Source organism: Solanum stenotomum, chromosome 5, assembly GCF_019186545.1.
Source record: "Solanum stenotomum isolate F172 chromosome 5, ASM1918654v1, whole genome shotgun sequence".
In the NCBI taxonomy this organism is placed as follows: domain Eukaryota; kingdom Viridiplantae; phylum Streptophyta; class Magnoliopsida; order Solanales; family Solanaceae; genus Solanum; species Solanum stenotomum.
Genome location: NC_064286.1, coordinates 57,966,524 through 57,989,027, shown reverse-complemented (window position 1 = coordinate 57,989,027; position 22,504 = coordinate 57,966,524). Strand labels below are relative to the sequence as shown.

Genomic DNA, 22,504 nt, shown 5'->3' with positions numbered 1-22,504 from the left:
TAATAGCTAATGAGTAAAACCTAACAGTGACTAAGTCTTTGAAGGTGAAGAGCTATTTTTGAGCTGCTGACCTAAATGACCTTTGTTAAATGAGAAAGAGAATATTAAAGGGCTAGTTGAATTGTATAATTTATTTGGGCTTTTGTTTATTCCTAAAAATAACAAGTGGGCTCAAGTCAACAATGTAGTCCAAAGTCCACTAATATTAAACAAAAAATTGTGAGAAAGATTAAGAAAAATATATAAATTATATATTAATAAACATTTTTATGTATAAAATAAAATTTTAAAATTACATATATAATGTCGGGTTGGTTTGGTCTCGGGTTGGTTTTTTTTAGTTAAAACCAAACCAACCCAAATATCATCGGGTTTTTTTTTTCAATACCAAACCAAGCCAAACCAAACCACTAGTCGGGTTTTTTTTTCGGTTTGACTCGGTTCGCGGTTTGGTTCGGTTTGCGGTTCGGTTTTGTACACCCCTAAGTGTATGCTTATTATAAAACTAGATATAGGAGTTGCCAGCAGGGGCTTAATATATATTATTTTTTTATCTTAATTTATACTATACGGATGAAATTTGAAAATTTTATATATTTTTTGAAATATATGAGCTTGATGATAATTATAAAGTAGTGGGTATTTTTTATAATTATATTAATGACGATTAGATGACGTTGAGGTCAAGGGTATATAGTCTAAGAAGTGATTCTTGGACTAGTGTTGATTATGGTAGGGAGACATTATTTATTGAAAAGTTTTGATAATTATGAGGATACATTTGTAGACACGTAAATTTTGTCCAAACATAAGGTCTTACACTATTTTTTATTCCTTAAATATTTCTTTTATGTTTAAGTTAGATATTTTGGTTTTTGTCATATTTTAGTAAGTTTATTTTAAAAGATTTAAAAACTATAAAAATATATGTTTTCTTTTAGTTTAGATTTAATAATAAGTTAGTATTTCTTAATAATAATTTAGAGTAGCTATTCATTTATTCTTGTATTTTTCTTAGCTAATATTTCTATAATATTTATTATATTTTTTTTAAAAAAACTTACCACTACCTTCATCCCATTACCCATTTCCACCCACATCTACCCCCACTCACCTCACATTACCCTCACACCTATCCACTACCCTCAACACCCAACCCCTTTACACACTACACAACACACACATACTACTACTACATATACAACAACATCAGCAACAGAAAAAAGAAAAAATCAGCAAAGAAAAGCAACACACACACAAAACGGACAGAAAAGAAAGAGAAAAAAAGTCACTTTATTTTTATATTATTTTTCCTTTCATAATTCACCTACACATTTGTATTTTTCTTCCTTCTTCATTACTACTTTTATAAATACAACACATATACCATTACATACAATCTACAAAAAATTCGTGAGTGTTTTAATCGAGCTTCGATCAAGATTTTACGATACTTATTTTCTTCATTTGAGGTATAACTTTACCTTAAATTTTTAATTTATTTATGGAATTTGATGTAACTATATGATAAATTTTCTTTTATTTTTTATTTTATTCATAATTTGATTGAAATGAAGAATGAATCAAGTGTTATATTTTTTGTTTAATGAATAAATGTAGCTTTAATTGATGATTATTTTCTCTTTATTTATTTTTATTTCTTAAGTTGTGACCTCTTAAAAATGAAAGGTCATGGCATCGTTCTTGTCTTCATTTAGATAATATTGATAAAGTAGAAATTGTTAGGCTAAAAATAAGTAAAAAAGTTATTGTTATTTTATTTTATCAATCAAAAAATGAGATTTATTTTTAACAATTCGGTATAGTTTTGTTGTATGAGAACGTGTATGCTTAGTTTTGACATCAACCTTAAAAATAATAAAAATAAATAAAAGATATGAAAATGATCCAAAATTTTATTCTAGAAGTTTAGTATTTTACTTTATTTTCTTTTTCTCTATAAGAAATAAATATTTTCTTTCAATGTTAAAACAAACATTTAGGCACATTAAACAATATTTGTTTCAATTAAGAATGTGGTTACACATCTTTTTTTGAAACATTAAAATAAACTCAAGGATGCGGGGACGCACCTTCTCCAATAATATAATTAACTTTCATTGATTTAAAGTAAAGACTTATAAAAAAAGGGGATAATATTATTAAGTGTGATAAAAGAAGATAGTTATGCCTCTAAATGTCAAGACCAAGAATGCGGTTACGCATCTAGGTTGAGACCAAATAAAACTTCAACAATAAAAATTGCGAGTGAAACTGTAGCTTATAAACATATATCCAAAAATTAATCATAATTTAAGTATAAGTCAATAAGAGCGACCGTTCTAGAACCACGGGACTCGAGGGATGCTTAATACCTTCCCCTCGGTCAACAAAATTCCTTACCCGAATTTCTAGTTCGCAGACCATATTAAAGAGTCATTTCCTTTTGATTAGGGATTAAACAAAAAGGTGACTTGGAACACCATAACTCAATTCCAAGTGACGACTCCGAAAAAAATAAAAATAATCCCTAATCAATATCACTTAAATTGGAAAAACCCTTCCGCCGATCGGAAAAGGGGTGTGACACATTAAGTTATGTTCCAGGCTTGTTTGTCGATGGGATGCTTCATTGGCATATGGGCAGGAGCCTCATTTGCTTTGATTTAGCTAATGAGAAATGATATAAGATGGAGAAGCCTTTTTCCAATGAAGTAAAAGAGGATGAATTGTCTATTGGAATGTTGGGAAGTGATCACGCTGAAACTCATTTAGGTGTTCGGATTATGAAAGAGTATGAAATTAATGAATCTTGGATAAAGTCGTTAACCATCAAGTATTCAAATGACCAATATGACTTGCATCCACTCCTTTTCATGACAATGTTGTTTTTGGTTCGATCAAAATTCAGGATATACATTAATTCAAACGATGACACATTCAAATATCCAAATCATACTAACCATGGCGGCAATCATGATGTGGAAATCTACGGTGAAAGTCTAGTTTGTCCTTCAACCAGAGGCATATGCAGGAGGAGGTCATCGGGTTCGCATGAACCCATCCCCTCCTGAAATAATATATAATAGTCTTATATTTTTTAAAATGTTTAAATATAGATGTCATGTGAACCCATACTAGACGTATTAAATAATGCAATGATGATTGGGTGCACCTATCCGAGTGAGGTTAGAAATTTAAATCTTACATCTATCTTGTTGTATTTTTCTATCTAAAATTAGGTAGCACCTCTCTAAGTGGTAATTCATAGCACTTTATATATATAGCTTTAATCTTTCAAAATTTTCAAACTTGTCACATTGGAAATTCCTATTTTTTTAGCCTTGTATTTATTTTATACTCCCTCCGTCCCATTTTATGTGGAACCATTTCCTTTTTGGTCAGTCCCAAAAAGAATGTCACATTTCCTTATATGGTAAGTTTTTAAAGATACAATTCCTCTTTTACCCTTGTTGGTCTCACTTATTCATACATTTATGAGGAGAGAAAAAAATGAGTCTACTTTTTAATATGACTATTTTTTTAAGAGGCAATTTGGTAAACATTTCAAAGTCTTCATTTATTTCTTAAACTTCATGCCCGGTCAAATGTTGCCACATAAAATGGGATGGAGAAAGTATAATTAAACCAAATGTACATATTAAAACTAGAAATACTGGATGATATAACATACAATCAATGTATTTAGTCGATCTCAATACCTCCGGTGCAAAAAATAAATAATATATATATATATATATATATACACACACACTATTTGAATATATAAGAACTAATTTTGGATCTATAATTTTATAAGTTTAACGATTTTTAGTGATAAAAACCTAAAATGTCAAACCGATCAAATTTATGTCTTAAATCCATCTTCTCGTAAAAGTGGAATCATCATGTCAAAATTCTGGATACGCCTCTATTTTCAATGGAAGGGATAGAGAATCCTTCGAAAGAAAGGAAGAAAAAGCTTGGCATCAATACAATCGAGTAGCAAATAAATTGTAAGAGTAATTGAAACAACACCCCCTATAAGAATAACACAATTGTCATCTCCAAACCATGGAGGTAGTACTACTAGTTAAATCACTTCTTACATAATTAAACCTTTTTCTGTATGTACATATAAGCTCAATTGAACAATGCTTAGATATTGGAAAATCACATTGCTATTACTCAAAAAAAAAAGCAAGAAATATATAGCAACACAAAATGTAGAGAGAGTGTAGACTTGTGTGGGCAACAGTAAAGGCCCAGAGCTTCACACAAATATATTTCTTTCAACCTGCAGCAGCATTGCTGTTTGACAGAGAGCGCCTCGGAGGCGCGACATGTAGGGGTGGCAAAATCAAACCCGACCCAATCCATATAGGTTTTGGTTGGTTACTGACCCGTTCATTTGTTAGTTCAACCCATTTCAACTCAACCCATTAAAAATTGAGTTGATATCTAACCCAAATTGATTTTTGAGAAATCTTGTCAAAATATTTTTTAAAAAAACATTTTTTTTATATTAGATGTTATATATAGTAGTCTTATTAGTTAATAAAAGCTTATAAAATAACAAATAAAGCTATTAAAAGTTAGTAAAAATTGGGCAAGTTGGGTTATGATCCATTACTTAACCCGTTTTGACCCAACCCATTTTTATCCAAACAAATTTAGGTTGGGTTGGGTTTGGTCTTGACCCAATTTGACCCGCCCAAATTTAACTCCCCTAGCGACATGGAAGAATCTTTCTTAAAAGAACAATTTATATGCTTAAAAAATCTACTAGACCAACACGCAGCCTCTTCCTTGTAGTAATTCCTCTAAGAAAGTAGTATCCAACTCAAGAATGGAAGAAACAAGATAAGTAAATGTTAGTGCATCATCAAATACAACAATGTGGCAAATGCAGTTAGACAAGCAAAAGATAAGCTGATTGAGAACATAGCCAACTCTTTCTTTTTCACAACCTTTTCGACGTCTAATCTGCAAAACAAGCTCAAAGCAAAGAAAAGTCAGTTCAGGCTTGAGAGTTAAAAAACTAAGTACATATCTCCCCTCGCTAAATTCAGAAAGCCCGGGCTCCTTATACTAATTAATTAGTAAGGTAATGCATTGATCTGCGATATATACACTCAACATAAACAGAGTCCTTCAGTGAAAGTTATTGAGCACCGAATTTCCACACGGTATTCAAAGCCTTTTTTTGGTATACACAGAATCCAAGGGTATGGCCTAGTGACCAATGAAGTCACTTGAAGTGAGTTGAGAACCATCAAGTCTCATGTTCAAATCCCAATCTAGACACTAGGTGATTTCTTCCATCTATCCTAACCTTGGTGGACAGAATTACCTAATACTTCTAAAATAGGCAATGAAAAATGATATCGACCTAATGGAGAGATATACTTAACAATCTACCCGCACACACCTTCTGGGTTCAACTAATTTGAAATCCATACACTTGCAAGAAATAATACTATCATTTTAAGGCATAACTAATGTGATGTTGTGACACACATGGTTAACATCAAATCTTTCCATAACGATTTTGAATTGATTTCAAGGTCTCACACTTTTGTTGTCATATGAACTCGATCCAAGAAATAACTAGATTGCCAGAAATGATTTATCCACAAATGGAATAAGCAAAGAAAAACTATACAGTCTAAGAAACAAATACTCACCAATCTGTCCAAGCTCCTTGTGGATTCAATTATTAGAAATTCATTTGCAAGCATAAACTGTAAGAGTCACTCTCATGATTAACATCAAAACATTCAGTGTGCATTCCAATGAATTCCAGCTTTTCTATATTCTATTGTTGATTGAATTCCTTACGTTTGCAATTATGTGGCTCACAATAAATGGATTTGAAATTTATACTACTGTCAGGTTCACATATAAATAATATGGAGTATTCTAGGTGAAAATTCTCATCCTCCTAGGAGTATTTGAAATTAGCTAATCCAAATTGAAGTCTTGCTTCTTTTACATATGACACATAATGAATAAAAGAACAAACATTTAGCAACTGGTCTTGCCCAAACAACTTCTTTATGTTCATTCCGATGCCATCATAATGATTAAACCCAGACAGTCAAGTGGAAATCACGCAATGCTTATAACTTATTCAAAGTTCAAACATTTCCTTTTATTTCTAAAACAGGATGCATATCTCAGAACGAACCCTTCTATCTCGGGATGAAGCCTCAAAGTCTCTTAAAGCACAATGCAAAATAGATTTTAAAGGTCTGAATGTGGTTTCAGTTGTGAGGTAGTTTGTCCTACATGACTTATTTTTGCTTCTCTCCACTCAAACTAATTACAACAAATCCCTTTGCTCGGTTAGAGCTTTATGTTCTAGTGGCCAAACAGAACCTTACACCTTTTGTAACAACCCCTTTGTATTCATGTAAGATAAAGTGTATGAAGAAGCATGTAATAGACTACTGCATTGCACCATCTAACGATTAACAGCAAATAGACAACCAAACCTAGTCCAGAAGCAATGTAGTTTAAAGAGATCCTTCATGTGCGCATATTATTCTATATTTGAAATAACAAACAGAATTTGAAAGCAGTTGAGAAGAAAGTTCTCTTACAAGTTATTTCTTACTCGAATGTTTCGATATGAGCTTTCTCCACATTCTGTGTCCCTTGGGTTGAAAAAGGGCAAACTAGGCTTTCAAGGTAGAATTGGGCATATATACCGTAATGACAGTTAATAATAACATCTGAATATCTGAATGAGTCATCTTTTGAATTGTATATTATGGAAGTTGTTCCAGACAATGACAATATTGTTGAGAAGTTAGTTCCAGATACAGCTGTCAGCTGATAAGCAAATGTTTTAGTTAAATTAAATGCACGTGATTCTGTTAGATGTGTCAGTGAGTTGGTTAGTGAAAGTCTTCATTTTCTATATATGTACAGAAGCTCATTCATAGAAGGAGTAATCCTTTTCTCTGTATCTGTAAGTCATTGATTGTATAAGATGGAAGTTTATCTCTCAGTTTATTGAGGTTTTTTACATGGTATCAGAGCAAGGAGGACGAATCTAGGGATTCATCTCAGCTGGAATTGACGATAGATCGAGAGATTTCGCAGCTCAAACATGGCAATTGAGGAAGTATTGACGGGAGGATCTGTTGACAGAGTTCAAGGAGAGTCTGTCAATGGTGGATTGATGGCACTTGATCACAATCATCCACTCTATTTGAGCTCTTCTGATGTGCCAGGAGCTCTCTCTGTTGGTATTCAACTAACAGGCATGGAGAATTATACGTTATGGAGTCGAGCTATGGAGATTGCCCTACTCGGACGAAACAAATTGGGTTTTATTGATGGCTCTGTTCTACGCTGTGATTTTGATGGTGCTTTGAAGAAAATTTGGGATCGATGCAATGCAATAGTGATCTCTTGGCTCACCTACAATGTGAGTAAGGAATTATTGAGTGGAATTCTCTATTCATCCAGTGCACATCAGGTATGGCTTGATCTGAAGGAACGTTTTGATAAAATAAATGGATCTAGGATTTATCAATTACATAGGAGTATTTTCACCCTTACACAGGGCACATTATCTGTTTCTTCTTATTATACAAAATTGAGAAACCTATGGGATGAGTATGACTCTATTTTGCCTCCTCCTAGTTGTAATTGTCACAAGGCTAAGGACTATGTTGAACAGATGCAGTATCAGCGATTGTTACAGTTTTTGATGGGTTTGAGTGATAGTTATTCACAGGCAAGAGGTCAGATTTTAATGATGCCTAGTCTTCCTAATGTGAATCAAGCATATGCTTTAGTTATACAAGATGAAAGTCAGAAGGGAACCGCTGGATCTATACATGAAGGGATGGAATCCTTAGCAATGTATACTACAAGGAATCACAGGCCACCTCAATTTAACTTTCAACCTCAGTTTGATTCTAGACAAACTCCTAGGAAGAACCATCTGTATTACGATTTTTGTGACATGAAGGGACACACTAGGACAAATTGCAACAAGCTGAAGAAGTGTGATCATTGTCATACGACTGGGCATGTGAAGGATAATTGTTACTTACTCATCGGATATCCAGAAAATTTCAAAGGGAAGAAAAAGGCAAATGCAGTTATAGGGGATGGTAATATGTACTCACAGATGCAGGACTTGCAGGATCACAAGGAGAAGAAGGCTCACATAGCTATAGGAGAACATCAGATGGGAGATCAAGTTACTCAGGAACAGTTATTTCAGTTGTGAACAACACTTCACCAAAACAATTGAACCAAATTTTCAATATGCTAAAAAGGGACAGCAACAACATGGATCCTCAAAAGAGTGTCAATATGGCAGGTAATTCTTGTTCTCAATTGAAGTGGATTATAGATATTGGGGCTACAGATCACATGATACATAATCACATTTACTTGCAAGATGAAAACATGATGAATAGGCTAGGTAAAGTGCAGCTGCCTACAGGAGACTTTGTTACTGTTTCACATGTTGGAAATTTTCAACTGAATGATAATGATATAATCACAGATGTATTGTGCATACCAGAATTTAGGTTTAATCTTTTGTCTGTAAACAAACTGACAAAATAGTTAAACTGTTCTGTCTCTTTTTTCCCTACATACTGTGTGTTTCAGGATCTCTTATCTGGGAAGGTAAAGGGGATTGGTAGAGTAGAAGAAGGATTATATGTGATGGACTCGAAAACAAGACCACACAAGGACACGATTAAGACAATGTCTGCAGTCAAGAAAGGAGATGCAGGTGCAAAACTATGGCACAAGAGACTAGGGCATGTTCCCATGGAAGTTCTTAGAATAATAAAAGACTTTAGTACTTGTAATAGTTTTACCATTGATAAGTGTGTCATTTGTCCACAAGCAAGACAGACTAGAAGTCAGTTCCCTGTTAGTCATACTATAGTTGCTGATATATTTGATTTAGTACATATGGATATTTGGGGTCCATATAAGGTCACCACTCATAGTGGAAAGAGGTTCTTTCTCACTTTAGTGGATGACAAATCTAGATGGACATGGACTTTCTTAATTGCTTTGAAGTCTGATGTAATTGTTGTGCTGAAACATTTTCTGGCAATGATAAAGAATCAGTTTGGGAAGTGTGTTAAGGTTTTCAGGTCTGATAATAGAGGAGAATTTCTAAACTCTAATTGTCATGATCTCTTTATGTTGCATGGGATTATTCATCAAAGATCTTGTCCACACACTCCACAACAAAATGGAGTTGTGGAAAGGAAACACAGACACTTATTAGAGACAGCAAGAGCTGTAAAGTTTCAAGGGCATCTACCAAATAGGTTTTGGGGAGAATGTATAGAAGCTGCAACCTATATCATTAATAGAATTCCTTTATCTGTATTGGGGAATAGGTCTCCTTATGAGATATTATACAAAAGGCAACCTTCTCTGGCTCACATCAGAGTGATAGGTTGTCTTGCATTTGCCACAGACCTGAGAAGAGATGACAAGTTTGCACCAAAGGCTAAGAAAGCAGTATTTCTTGGCTATGCTGTCAGTCAAAAAGGATATAAACTATTAGATGTTGAATCTAAGGTTGTTTTTGTTAGCAGAGATGTAATTTTTCATGAGACTGAGTTTCCATTTCAGTCTCTAGGATTTAGAGAAGATCCAGATCATGTACCCTCAATATCATATTCACATGTAGAAGACAGTGAGCTCACACCATGTGTTGTCATCAGAAGTGCAACACTTATTATTGTAACTGAGGACACAATAATATCTGTATCATCTAGTGGTCATTCTGACAGGGATCCTAATAATACTCAACTATCAGACAATGTTACTTCTGTTACTTCTCAGGACCCTGAATTATCAGTGCAAACTCCTACCGTTGTTACCAGAAGGTCAAGTAGATCACCTAAACCTCCAATTTGGCATACAAATTATGTTTTGACAAAGAAGAATACAACTGCTGGCAGCTGTTCCTATTCTATTTCAGATGTAGTGGACTACCAGCGCATCTCACCTACATATAAAAGCTTTGTCACTAAGTTTTCTCAAGAAAGGGAACCTACTACATATCAAGAAGCCATTCTAGATCCTAGATGGGTAGAGGCTATGGAGAATGAGATACAGGCATTGGAAGAAAATCAAACATAGAAGATCACTCAACTGCCTAAGGATAAGAGGGCAATAGAATGCAAATGGGTGTACAAGATAAAGTATAAAGCTGATGGGGAGGTTGATAGGTTTAAGGCTAGGTTGGTAGCCAAGGGCTATAACCAAAAGGAAGGGCTGGACTATCAAGAAACTTTCTCTCCAGTTGTAAAAATGGGGACTATTAGAGTAGTCATATCATTAGTTGTTGCACATCACTGGACTGTCCACCAGATGGATGTTTTTAATGCATTCCTTCAAGGAGATTTAAATGAAGACGTGTACATGGAAATACCTTTGGGTTTTGTCCATAAAGGTGACAAGGGGGTAGTGTGTAAGCTCATCAAGTCACTTTATGGCCTCAAGCAAGCAAGCAGGCAATGGAACATTAAACTGACAACAACCCTGGTTGATTCTGGTTTTCAACAGAGCAGTTATAATCACTCTTTGTTCACAAAGAGTCAGAAAGGAAGTTTGGTGATGGTTTTGATCTATGTTGATGATTTGTTAATCACAGGGAATAACCACAACTTGATCTTGGACACAAAGAAAATCCTCAAGGATAATTTTAAGATCAAAGATTTAGGGGATTTAAGATATTTTTTAGGAATCGAATTTGCCAGGAACGACACAGGGATCCTTATGCATCAGAGGAAGTACTGTTTTGAGTTGATTTCAGACATGGGATTATCTAGTTCCAAGCCTGTTGGAGCTCCCATTGAGATAAATCTGAAACTTACTACAAAGGAGTTTGACTTCACTTTCCTACTGTTGATGGAAGTGACAAGTTGTTGGATGATCCGAATGTTTATCAAAGGGTGGTAGGGAGGCTACTCTATTTGACAATAACAAGACCGGATATTGCATTTGCAGTGCAGCTTCTAAGCCAATTCATGCATAGTCCTAAAACATCCCATATGGAGGCAGCAATAAGGGTGGTCAAATATGTCAAATAGTCCCCAGGATTGGGAATATTCATGACAGCCAATGCCAGCAATCAGTTAACTGCATATTGTGATGCAGACTGGGCAGCATGTCCATATAATAGGAAGTCCATAACAGGTTATATGGTTACATATGGAAGTTCTTTGATTTCATGGAAGTCTAAAAAACAGGACACTATTTCACGAAGCTCAGCTGAATCTGAGTACAGAAGTTTAGCATCAACAGTTGCAGAAATTGTGTGGTTGGTTGCACTATAAGAAAAAGGCTTAACAAAGACCAACATTTAGTGACGAGTAAAATATCTTGTCTTTAAAAGCGTACCTATAAGGTCCAGATTTTTTTCTGGACCATAGTTCTCTTATTTATTTTTCTAAAATGCGAAGGGATGAAATATAGTCCCTAATATCATCAATAACTTGTCCCTAATATCCAAAATTGAGCGAGACTAAACCCAAAATAAAATATTGCTCTTAAAAAAAATAAAAAAAATTAGGAATGGGTACTTTAACTAAAGCAAATATCATCGTTGAAACCTAACTTCATCTCAAAAAAACCCTAGACCGCTTCTCTATGCGAGTGAAAATCATAGTTCCTCTTCTGCCTCTATTATGTTCATCTATGTTCCGGGTAGATCGAGCAATAACGAAAGGACACAAACATACAAATCATTCTGGTAGCTTTTCGATTTTTCAATCAATTGGGTTTCTACAATGTGTTTTCTCTCACTTATTTGTATTCTCCAGGCTGTGGACTTGACCATGAGCCCAAGAACTCTCCGAAATTCTATCTCAAAAATCTAAAGATTGATTTCAAGTGTCTATGGATGCTCAGTGTTTTTTGATGGTCCCTGTTTCTTTATTTCAACGTTTTTGAGGTAAATCTTATCTTTTAATTTGAGTATAGTAAGTTATTTGTTTACACTTTATGATTGTGTTCTCCTTGTAGCCTTTGAGTTTTGATTTTAAATATGTTGATGTTCTGTTTATCTCAAATGTGGAATAGAACATTAATGGGTTCATTTTTATTTGGTTGGGAAAAAATTGCAGATTTCTTACAGTATTGTATTGGAGAACTAATGAATGGAAACAAACAAAATTTAACAAGGTCGTTAGAATTGAATTCTTCTATTGCATCCTAAGTTTGGGATGTCCTTGTTTTTGGTTACTAGATGTTGTGTTTTTAGAGTAATGGACAGTGATTATACTATAAAATAAGACTTCTCAAATAAAAAGTTAGTAAATATAGGTTGTAGAAAAGTTGTAGGAGAGATGTTTTGGGTTAGAAAGTTCAATTTTTTTACAATAAAGAGGTTAGATCATTGAGAAATTCAATGTTCTACCCTACCTTTTCAATAGAATTTATTGAGATATGAGTAGTAAAATTTATACTAAAGTTTATACCTTTTCCTTATAAACTTCTAAGTTTCCAATTTCAAAAACATTTAAGTTATCCTATTCTGAGAAGGAGTACTGATATCCAACTTTAAATACAATTTAAAAGAGGAGATATTCTCAATGTTACTAGGGTCCAATTATTTAGATATATACAGTATCTTTGGTTGTAACAATTTCCACTTCTTAGTTCAATTACAACTTTTTACAAATTTTTCCATTATGTGTCTCTTCTCTACATCTCTTGCATCAGGTGCAAATCAAACTACTCACACTTGATAAGTCTCTTTTAACTTTCAAGTTTATTGATTTGTGGTGTTAAACTTCTCAATTCATAAGTTGATATAAGATACATGTGATTCTCTCTACGCATTTTTATAAGATAGTGTAAATAATGATTCTCTCTATATATTTTGTTGTTGTTGTTGTTGTATGTGTATATGTATATTTTGATAAAAGATTGTGTCAAAAAAATGCATTTGATCTTCACTTTGATGGCTACGCCTAATAAAAGCCACTAGTATCAACCAATTTCTTGTTATTTCAATAAATCGGGATAAATATAGCAAGACCAGAATTAGAAACAAAGCATTTTTCCTTTTGGATGCTACTATTGTATATAAATTCTTGAGGCAAAGGAGTTCCCCTGTCATCATAGTCTTTGTGCCACCTATTTCGTTTTCAATTCTGTGAATAGATAATGGGTCAGATGGGTAATGTTGTTGCAAGTTCAGGTCACATTCCATTTAATAGTACTATGAGTTTGGTTAGTTGGGGACTTAATAGTTTATCGTGTTGATAAGCTATGAACTGCTTTGGAGCGAGAGGGTAATTCAAATCTCTTTCACTGCGTAATAATACATTATGTTTATTTCGATGAATTGTTGTGCTTCAGTTGAAATATTTGTCCAACTCCATTACTGTGTATTCTACTCATTGAAACAACTACTGATTTTGCTTAGAACAACAGAACAACATGGAACTAAAGGACCTATATATATGATACCAACTAGTTTACGTTAAGTCTTAGTTATTGTTTAAATATACATTAGCTCTCGCACTAGTCAACAATTTTTGGTTAGTGAAAGACTTGTACGTCAATGTTGTAGAGATAAGTGTGAGATTAAGGAATTCTAGTTTTAAAAACCTTGAATTACCCCGATAATTTTCCTTTCTGGTGCACCATGGGGGTTCTATTGGTCTAAAAGTTGTGATAGAGTTTCAAATGTTGTATGTTCATTACCCTGCTAATATCTATTGTTTTTACTTGCAACTTATTAGCTTTATTTGGTTATAGTGCCCAGCAACTATTGTCCCTATCTTTGGTGACCAATCATTTTTGGGTGAAAAGGTGCATGCCAAAGGTGTAGGCCCTCTACCCATACCAGTTGACCAATTTTCACTTGATAAGCTGGCGATGGAATCGAATTCATGCGTTATCCTTAGATATTTACTAATATATTTAGCAATTTGGTTAAGTTATGTGCTAAAGGATTTTTACTAGTCCTTATAAAGTCTAAGGTTTTTTGAGAGGTAATTAAGTAAATGGAAGTGTACTTTCTTAAAAGATTTAGATTTTAGATGAGATAGTCACACTTAAACATGGTAGCAAAGCATGTAGAGTACTTGAGTTTTAGTCTTGCAGCAACCTATATTAAAAAGATTTTCCATGTGCTTGGCTTATTAAAAAGAACAAGTCCAAATGTATGAACTTAAAAGGGCACTCTCTTTAACAACTTAAGCTATTAGATGGGGTGGTGAAGCAACATAGACATTTGGCGAGACTATCATGTGTTATCTCGGCTCAAAACTTATCCTCATATCTTATTGGTGGACTACTTCAGACGTTTAAACCAATGAGCAATGTTCGTTACCTTTCTGATATGAACTATTGAGATGGTTACACACTTCATACAAATAAGTTCTCATAAAGACTATGATTATTGTGTTATTGTTTGTTGGTGCTAAGTTTTTGCTTCCATAGATGTTTTGGCTCGTGATATATGTTCCCTTTCATGTTCTGACCTTTCTGAATATATTAAGTAAATAAAATGTGTATAGCTTCTATGAGTACTTTAGCTAGCTTCAGTTATTATTTAAATTAATTTCATAAGATCGTTTTCCCTTTTTCTCATTTGCGAAGTGTTTGAGACTTTATCTATATTGTGTGAATTTGATTAATTTTATCTCATCTGAATCCAATGAAGTTTGTACTACAGAAGACAAACAAACACTTGAACCAGAACATATTTTTGAGGCTTTTAGGTGCTTCACCTTACCTTGTAAGTCTACTTTTATGTGTGTCTGCTGCACATTATTTTGTTTTTCAATTCCTTGAGATAGTACTTTATTTCTCTATTTACTTATGTCCGAAAAGTGATATCAAGTGTTATCGATGACCATGCAAATACTCTTCATGATTTTAACTGGTGTTTACATTATGTGTAAAATATGGTTGCTTTCTGATTCTCAAGGAACATATACACCAAAGAAAGCAATGGAACCAATTTTAAACAGTGATGTATTATAGTAAAATAATTATTTTCATCACTGGCCATTCAAAATGTTCCTTATTTTTTTCTCTTTCTTGAATTTCAAATATTTTCAAATAAATGCTTTTTAACGAACATCTGTATTGAAGTTCTTAGGTTAAACATGGACATTCATGAAGAATGATTGGAGGTTTCCCTAGATTGTGTAATGTTCTTGTTTTAAACTCTTTTTTTTGTAATATACTGGATACCTAGCTTTCCTACAATTTGTATTTGAAGAATGTAGTTGGACTATATATGAAGATGACATGTTTAATTTGAAGGGGAAGAAAGATACAATATCCCAATTTTTCTCACCAATATATTATCTTTTAGATACTCTCTGATCTATATAATTCTCTAAATAGATTTTACTTTTATTTTTTATAGGGTTTGAAGAGTTTCAGTTACAAGTCATGATGAGAGTTTTGAAGACTTCAGACAAGTTGTGAAATTGGTTATCATTTGTTTGAGAAGTTAGGAAAATGTAGATTATTATTTTCCTAAAAAGTTGTGTAAACAATAGCGTGCATGTGCATTGTGGTTATATTGCTACAAATGTGATGTTATTACATATTTTCTAATAATATACCAATTTTAGATTTGTAAGTTCTTATTTGTATAATTAAAGCATGAATTTATTGACATTTTTTTATCATGTGTATCTGATTATTTAATTAATTATGGTATAAATTCAAAAGAAACATAACTTGAGAAGAATCTTTAAGGACCAGTATTTTGGTCTTAAAAGACTTTTCTTTGACCAGTAAAACTAAGCTAGTAAATTATTGTAGGGACCAGTCGATCCATGTTTAGGACCAGATTTATAGTCCTTAAAAGTGTTTTAGGGACCAGTGTGTTTCTTGTTGCGCAAACACTATAAGGACCGGTGAATAGAACTCTTCGCTATTAATCTCTAGCGACGGCGCCTATAAGGACGGGGAGCGACCAGATATTTATGGTCGCTATTGACTTCTAAGGACTAGAATTACACTTTTAAGGACCAGTTTTCTCTTCGCTAATAGCCACTTTTCTTGTAGTGTTGGCCTCTTTAAGGAGTTAGGGGAACAACTGAAGTTACCTGTTCCTGTATACAGTGACAGCAAATCTGCAATACAAATTGCTGCTAACCCAGTTTTTCATGAACGAACCAAACATATAGACATCGATTGCCACTTTATTAGAGAAAAGGTTCTATTAGGAATGGTTCAGCCTTTGTATTTGAAGACAACAGAACAACCTGCAGATTTATTCACTAAAGGACTCACTCAAGCACAACACTCATATCTACTAACCAAGCTAGGAATGAAGAACATCTTCCACACTCCTAGCTTGAGGGAGGATGTTGAGAAGTTAGTTCCAGATACAGCTGTCAGCTGATAAGCAAATGTTTTAGTTAAATTAAATGCACGTGATTCTGTTAGATGTGTCAGTGAGTTGGTTAGTGAAAGTCTTCATTTTCTATATATGTACAGAAGCTCATTCATAGAAGGAGTAATCCTTTTCTCTGTATCTGTAAGTCATTGATTGTATAAGATGGAAGTTTATCTCTCAGTTTATTGAGGTTTTTTACAAATATTTCACCATTATTTGACATGAAAAATTTTGGTAACCATTCTGGATCCTTTGGATACCTGATGGTAAACAACTTTGTCCAAGATTCTTTAACCCCATACTCTTTCATAACCCAAGCACCTATATGAGTTGTCTTGTAATCGCTAAAGACAGAAAGATCACTTCTCAACTTTCGCACACGCAATTCAACCTCTCCTTCTCCAAAGGAGGGCTTCTCCACCTTTTCCCAATTCTCATTAGCTAAATCAAAAGCAATAATGTACTTGCCTTTATGCACATTAGGATCAGGACCAGAAATAGAAGTAGAAGTACTCCAATGAAGTTTCCCATCCACAAAAGAGCCATTATCAATTAATGTCTCCCCGCAATAGCCAGAACTTTTTTTGACAAAGAATGTGTCCTCATCACAATAATCAACATTAGTCCAAGAATCACTCTTTAGACTATATACTTTTACCTCAATGTCATCTCTACTGAAAATACTATAATTATAATCAATAATCACTACCTTATAATCATCATGGAGCTCATCATATCCAAAATCAAATATGGGCCCGGCCCGGGATTTCTCACTCTAGGTCTAAAAAAAAGGCAAATTCTTGTGCTTTCTAGTAGTTGGGTTCCATAAAAGAGAATAATGTAAGTAATTATCGGCAAGATAAACCAATCCATTGCAAGAACCCTTAACATAGAGCCCATGAATGCCGTTTTGAATGGGAAAATCCAATTCAACAGCCACAGTAACAGAGTCATAAAATAAAGATTTAATAGGACATTCTTTATAATTCCATTTGTCTACAGCAACATCCAAAATAAGTATATGGTGGCCGGGGGTCTTCCTTGTTATTATTAGCAGATAAATTCAGATGGTTCTTGATAAATTCAGGGTCACAGGTTAAAGAAAGCCAATATTTTGAAAGAGACCTGAATTTCAAGAGGGATTTCACTGGAAGCCTCGAGAGAATTTCACCAATGAGTTCTGCTGGCAAAATAGGAATTGTCATATTCGAATTTGATGGAAGATTGGAGGCTTCACATTCCATTTAAAGGGTTTTGGGAGATAAATTTCAGCAGTATCTACAATACAAATGCAGAAAATATTACGGTGGGAGATTACTTTTTATATAAGAAAGAAAAATAGAGAAAAAATTATAGGATGAAAAATAAGATATCTACTAGATAAAAATTTAAATAGTCAATCAATTAGAAAGAAAAATAGAGAAAAAATTATAGGATGAAAAATAAGATATCTACTAGATAAAAATTTAAATAGTCAATCAATTAAATTATTAAATTCCTTATTTAATATGTGTAAAGTATAAATCAATTTTTATGTAATTATATATAATCATATTATGTTCTTATGTTCTTTTGAGACGCGAGCCATATTTGTCCGGCGATTTTATGCTCCTTTTTATATTTTCTTGAATACATCGATAGTCACGTCTGTGTCTTTTGAATTTCATAGCTTAGGTGGTACTACACTAACTTATTATGCTCCTTAATATTTTTAATTTTTTTAAATAAAAAAATATATAGTTTAAAATAAATAATATTTTAGTTGATCGTTTATTTGGTGGGATAAAGATAATAATTTTTTAAAATAAAAGTGGGATTAATTTTTTTCTCAAATTTAATTCGAAATATTAGCTAATTGTGAGAGTATTTTCTTTCACCATTTATAGTAAAATAGTGAAGTGCCATCCTATATAGATGATACAGAAGATGATAAAATAATCTCATAAAATATTTCACCATGTATGCAGAAAAGACAGCTTTTTTTTATTATATTAGTATTTTCTATTATATTAGATATATTAAATTAGCATTAGTTAGTGATCCCGACTTAGTGAGTCCTTTCTTCCATGATGAACTGTTGACATCAGTCCAATATTTTATCTCCATGGACCTAGGAGAAACGGCGCTTTGTGGGAAGAGGAGTAGTGTACCATGAGAGAAGCAAGGATGTTAGCCTCTTTCAAATGTACAACATGAATTCTAGCAATGTAGTTGGACTCTTAATTATATCGATCTGAATAATTTTACTGAGGTAAATCTTTGTTTGCTAGGCAAGAGGATGCAAGTTCCAAATTCTTCCTCAATAGGACATGTTTTAATATAAATGTATTTATATTAAAACAAATATGGAGGCAGAGATTGTTGCTATCCTAAATGCTCTTGGATATTGTAAGCAGATGGAGCTTTGCCATACTCTAATTGAAACATATTGTCTCAGTGTGCATCGAATGATAATGAAGGAATGAAAAATACCATGGCAAATAGCAGAAGATATAGAGGAGATACAACAATTATTGAGAATCACACAAGCACAAGTTCAACATACATTCAGAGAAGCTAATCAAATAGCAGATAAGATGGCAAACTTACTTGGCAATAGATCAGGAATGCATAATAAAGTGCCAGACTTTCCAACAACTACCAGTGGGATGCAGAAGACTACTGAATCTTGACAAAGCACAAATAGCGACACTAAGAATCAGAACAAGGAGGATTACCAGTAGGAATACATAGGGGTGACAGGCTTTCTTTTTCAGCTTAATTTTGGGCTCAGTTGAGCCCATTTTGTACAGACTTCTTTTGTTCTGAATAAAAAGACCTCCGAGTCTATAATTGATTTAAAAGAAGTAGTCAATGGTAAGGTTACCACTGTAGTTGGACAAGTCTTGTATGTGGTCCTAAGGAAAGGAATTTGTCCAGTTTTCGGAGTCTCAATGGGGCGTGAAAACACATATGAACTCTTGAATGGAAAAGAGATGTAATTCCACCTATAATAGAATTTTTATATAAGAATATTTGTTTAAGTATTATTTGCTAAAATTATTTTTTAAGTATTGACTTATTATATTGATTACAAATTTATTTGCTTCCAATTCCTTTGCATTAACATTAACAAGAATTGACTCATAATTTTTAAAATCAATTAAGTCAAAATTTGAACTTGCTTGTGTACTGGAAGGATCTCCCATCGACATTATTTCTTCAAGCTAAGTTTTTCCTCTTCTCCCGTATCTTATAGTCTTCTGTTATTTATTTGATCTGATCTAATTCAATTTCTGAGGCAAACTAGAACAATCATGAAATTTCTCTTCAATGAGTGTCGATCATCTCTGATCAGTTATCTTTCTTAACCAGTGGTCTCAAATGCAAAAGTTGACATAGGAATATTTAACACAGTTCTAGCCATGATTTAAAGTACTGGATATTGTTTTTGGATGTTTTTCCATCAATTTAGTGTGCTAACATTATTTTGATAGAACTCTAGGTCTGTCTCACATAATAATTAAGCTCGTCTCATTTACGCTCTTCTATAATGTAAGTTATATTCTATTCCAGACAAGTAAATTAGTAACAAAATAGCAGACATATTGTGTGCCTGTCTTTTAGAAAGAACGGTATGAGTAGGTATATAATGTTCATGTAAAGAGATATAATGATTATATAATATTTGGATGTGATCATTCATATCATTTATTGTCTCAAATATACTAGGTACTTCATAATTTTTAATTTCTAAATAACTATATATAATGCGAACAAATTCAAACATAGTGGCAAATTTCATACACATATTTAACATAGCATCAATCAAATAAATAGAAGAAAAAAAAACATTTTTTTAAAATTTTCAATCATTTTAGTAACACTCTCTTTGTAATCTACTTTAAGTTTATATTCACTAATCAATAAACAAAGGTCAACTATATAAGCTAAAATATTTGCAATGTATCAGACAACCAAGGAATGTATCTGAGAGCAATCAAAAATTTAGAATTTTTGTATTTGGACAAACTTTCGGGATATAATATAATTAACCCCTTATTGTATGAAATTTCTACAATTTAAACTTAAAATAATTTTTTGGGGCATTCTAGGCCACACTTCAGAAAGTAGTTGTTGGCTCAACGGTCATATTTATGGGAAAAAAATCTTATCGGACCGATTAGGAATGATGGACCGCTTATAGGCTGGTTTACTAGGCTAAGAAGCCCATCCGGACCAGTAACTTAATGGGTCGGTGATCGGTCCGATCAAATTGGTGTCAGACCCTTAATGAATTGGCTTATCGGACCGGAATCAGATCAAGCCGATCCGATTGACGAGTTTAATTTAGAGAGCACCATTGAAGTGATCATAAAATTGATCACCTAACCACCCAAATGGGATGACATCCACTTTCTTGTCGTATTAAATTTTGATCGAGAAGTTGTTTCTACAAATGCAAGAAATATTTTAACGATTAAAAAATAGTAAAAGCAAATTACTTTGAAACTTCAAACTCGACACCTTTTATTCAATATTTCTTAATAATATATATAAATTTAGTTTTTACTTTTTAAAATTATTATTTTCTAGGTCATATTTTCAGGTTAAATTTATTTTTAAAAGACATGTTTAGAATTCCATTTAAACAAAAAAATTATTTGGCTACACACAATGCAGTTACGCCCAAAGATTTTTTCAACATATTTTGGCCAAAACAATACACATTCAGTTGAAACAAATTGTCATTGCATCTAAGGATAAATTGTGCCATTAAAATAATTTCATCATTTTCTTATTAAACAAACATAAAGTTTACGTAGAATCAGGGATGGTAATGGGTCGGGCGGATGTGGGGTGGAAGGGATGTGGGGCGGGTTAAAGTTGGATTTTTTTAAAATTAAAGTGGGGCGGGACGGGTTGCGGGTATATGTGATTTTATATGGGTTCAAACGTAATTTTAACTTTTTACATGTTATAAGAGTGATATACATTATTTATTAAGATAATTTTTTAAAGCTACTAAAATATGCAAGCTGGTAAATGAAAATGGTTCAATAAAAAATAATCAATTTCTTACATATTTTTTCATTTGACCTCTAAAAAATAAATTTTTAAGTCATTATCTATTAAATTAATTAAGGGATAAAGTATAAGTACCCCCTAGACTATGACCGAAATCCCAGAGACACACTTAAACTTAACTAGGATCCTATTATCCCCCTAAACTAATTTTAAATGGAATAAATACACCACAAACGCTGACATGGCATAGAGAGTGTGCACACTCTCTTGAAGGCAAGTGATGAGTTCATAAATTAGACACATGTTATTTTTTGACCGGTAACTTTATAATTAGTTAGTACACACATTTATTGATAATAAAGCTTATATATATTTAATTATTTTAATTTCTTTCTTTGTTGATTATTTATTTTAATTTCTTTTAACTTTAAACTTTTTTTAATTAATTTATTATCTTTTCACTTTTAATTATTTTTATAAAATCATGTGTATTTTTTAAAAATGAATTTAAAAGTGTCCTTTAATTTTGACGTTTTAATTTTTTTATGCTTTATTTGATTTTCTTCACTTATTTTGATATTCGTTCAAAATTAACTTATTTTAAATACAAGACATTTGAAATCAAATCAAAACGAAAGACAAAGAAAATAAAAGAGAAAAACTAATGAATGTAGGTAAAAAAAAAAAAAGTTTCGATACAAGGTAAAAAAAATGTGTATTAACTTAATTTAAATACAAGATAAAAAAAAATAAGAATATTTTTCAAAAAAATGGAAAATTTAATTTTAAAAAAATAATTTTTAATTAAAAAAAACAAACAATATTTACACACGTGGCAGACGAGTGTGTACAAACACAACCAACTTGGGTGGTTGAAGGTGTCACATCAGCATATAAGGTGCACAAAAATACGAAAAAATGAGTTTAGGGGGTAATAGGATCTTAGTTGTGTTTAGGTGTTTCTCTGAGATTTCGGTCATAGTCTAGGGGGTACTTATGCCTTATCCCTTATTATAACTTAATGAAAAAATAAATTTATTTTTATAAATTTTAGTATAACTTACATAAATCTCATAGTATAAGACATATAAAATCCTATGTCACGACCTGAGTCTA

At 32.7% G+C, this 22,504-nt stretch overlaps 2 protein-coding genes and 1 long non-coding RNA gene across 4 annotated transcripts in view; 1 reads left to right on the top strand and 2 right to left on the bottom strand.

Moving 5' to 3' along the window:
- Window positions 1-14,108, bottom strand: part of LOC125864743 (acyl-coenzyme A oxidase 4, peroxisomal-like) — a 1,153,105-nt gene extending 1,138,997 nt beyond the window's left edge. Inside the window, exon 1 of the mRNA XM_049544810.1 lies at window positions 14,104-14,108. The gene's annotated coding sequence lies outside the window, so the exon portion shown is untranslated. The remainder of the gene's footprint in view (window positions 1-14,103) is intronic.
- Window positions 11,458-15,609, top strand: LOC125864776 (uncharacterized). 2 transcript variants are annotated; one of them, XR_007446268.1, is made up of 4 exons: window positions 11,458-11,758; window positions 11,829-11,959; window positions 14,684-14,758; window positions 15,398-15,609. It is a non-coding gene; the product is annotated as an uncharacterized LOC125864776 (long non-coding RNA). The 2 variants fall into 2 exon arrangements; XR_007446267.1 differs by lacking the exon at window positions 14,684-14,758 and having other exon boundaries at window positions 11,574-11,758.
- An 881-nt stretch (window positions 15,610-16,490) lies between these two features.
- On the bottom strand, window positions 16,491-17,586 carry LOC125864179 (F-box protein CPR1-like). The gene is made up of 2 exons (XM_049544094.1): window positions 17,507-17,586; window positions 16,491-17,064 (listed from the first exon to the last, which is right to left on the bottom strand). The coding sequence occupies exons 1-2, from the start codon at window positions 17,584-17,586 to the stop codon at window positions 16,491-16,493; spliced, it is 654 nt and encodes a 217-aa protein (XP_049400051.1).
- Between the last annotated feature and the right edge of the window lie 4,918 nt (window positions 17,587-22,504).

Excerpts from the sequence above, each read along its gene's own strand:
- LOC125864179 (XM_049544094.1), bottom strand. The coding sequence starts at position 17,586 with ATGACAATTCCTATTTTGCCAGCAGAACTCATTGGTGAAATTCTCTCG. Across the intron at positions 17,065-17,506 it reads AAATCCCTCTTGAAATTCAG|TATTTTCAGTAGAGATGACA; the intron begins GTCTCTTTCAAA and ends TTATAATTATAG.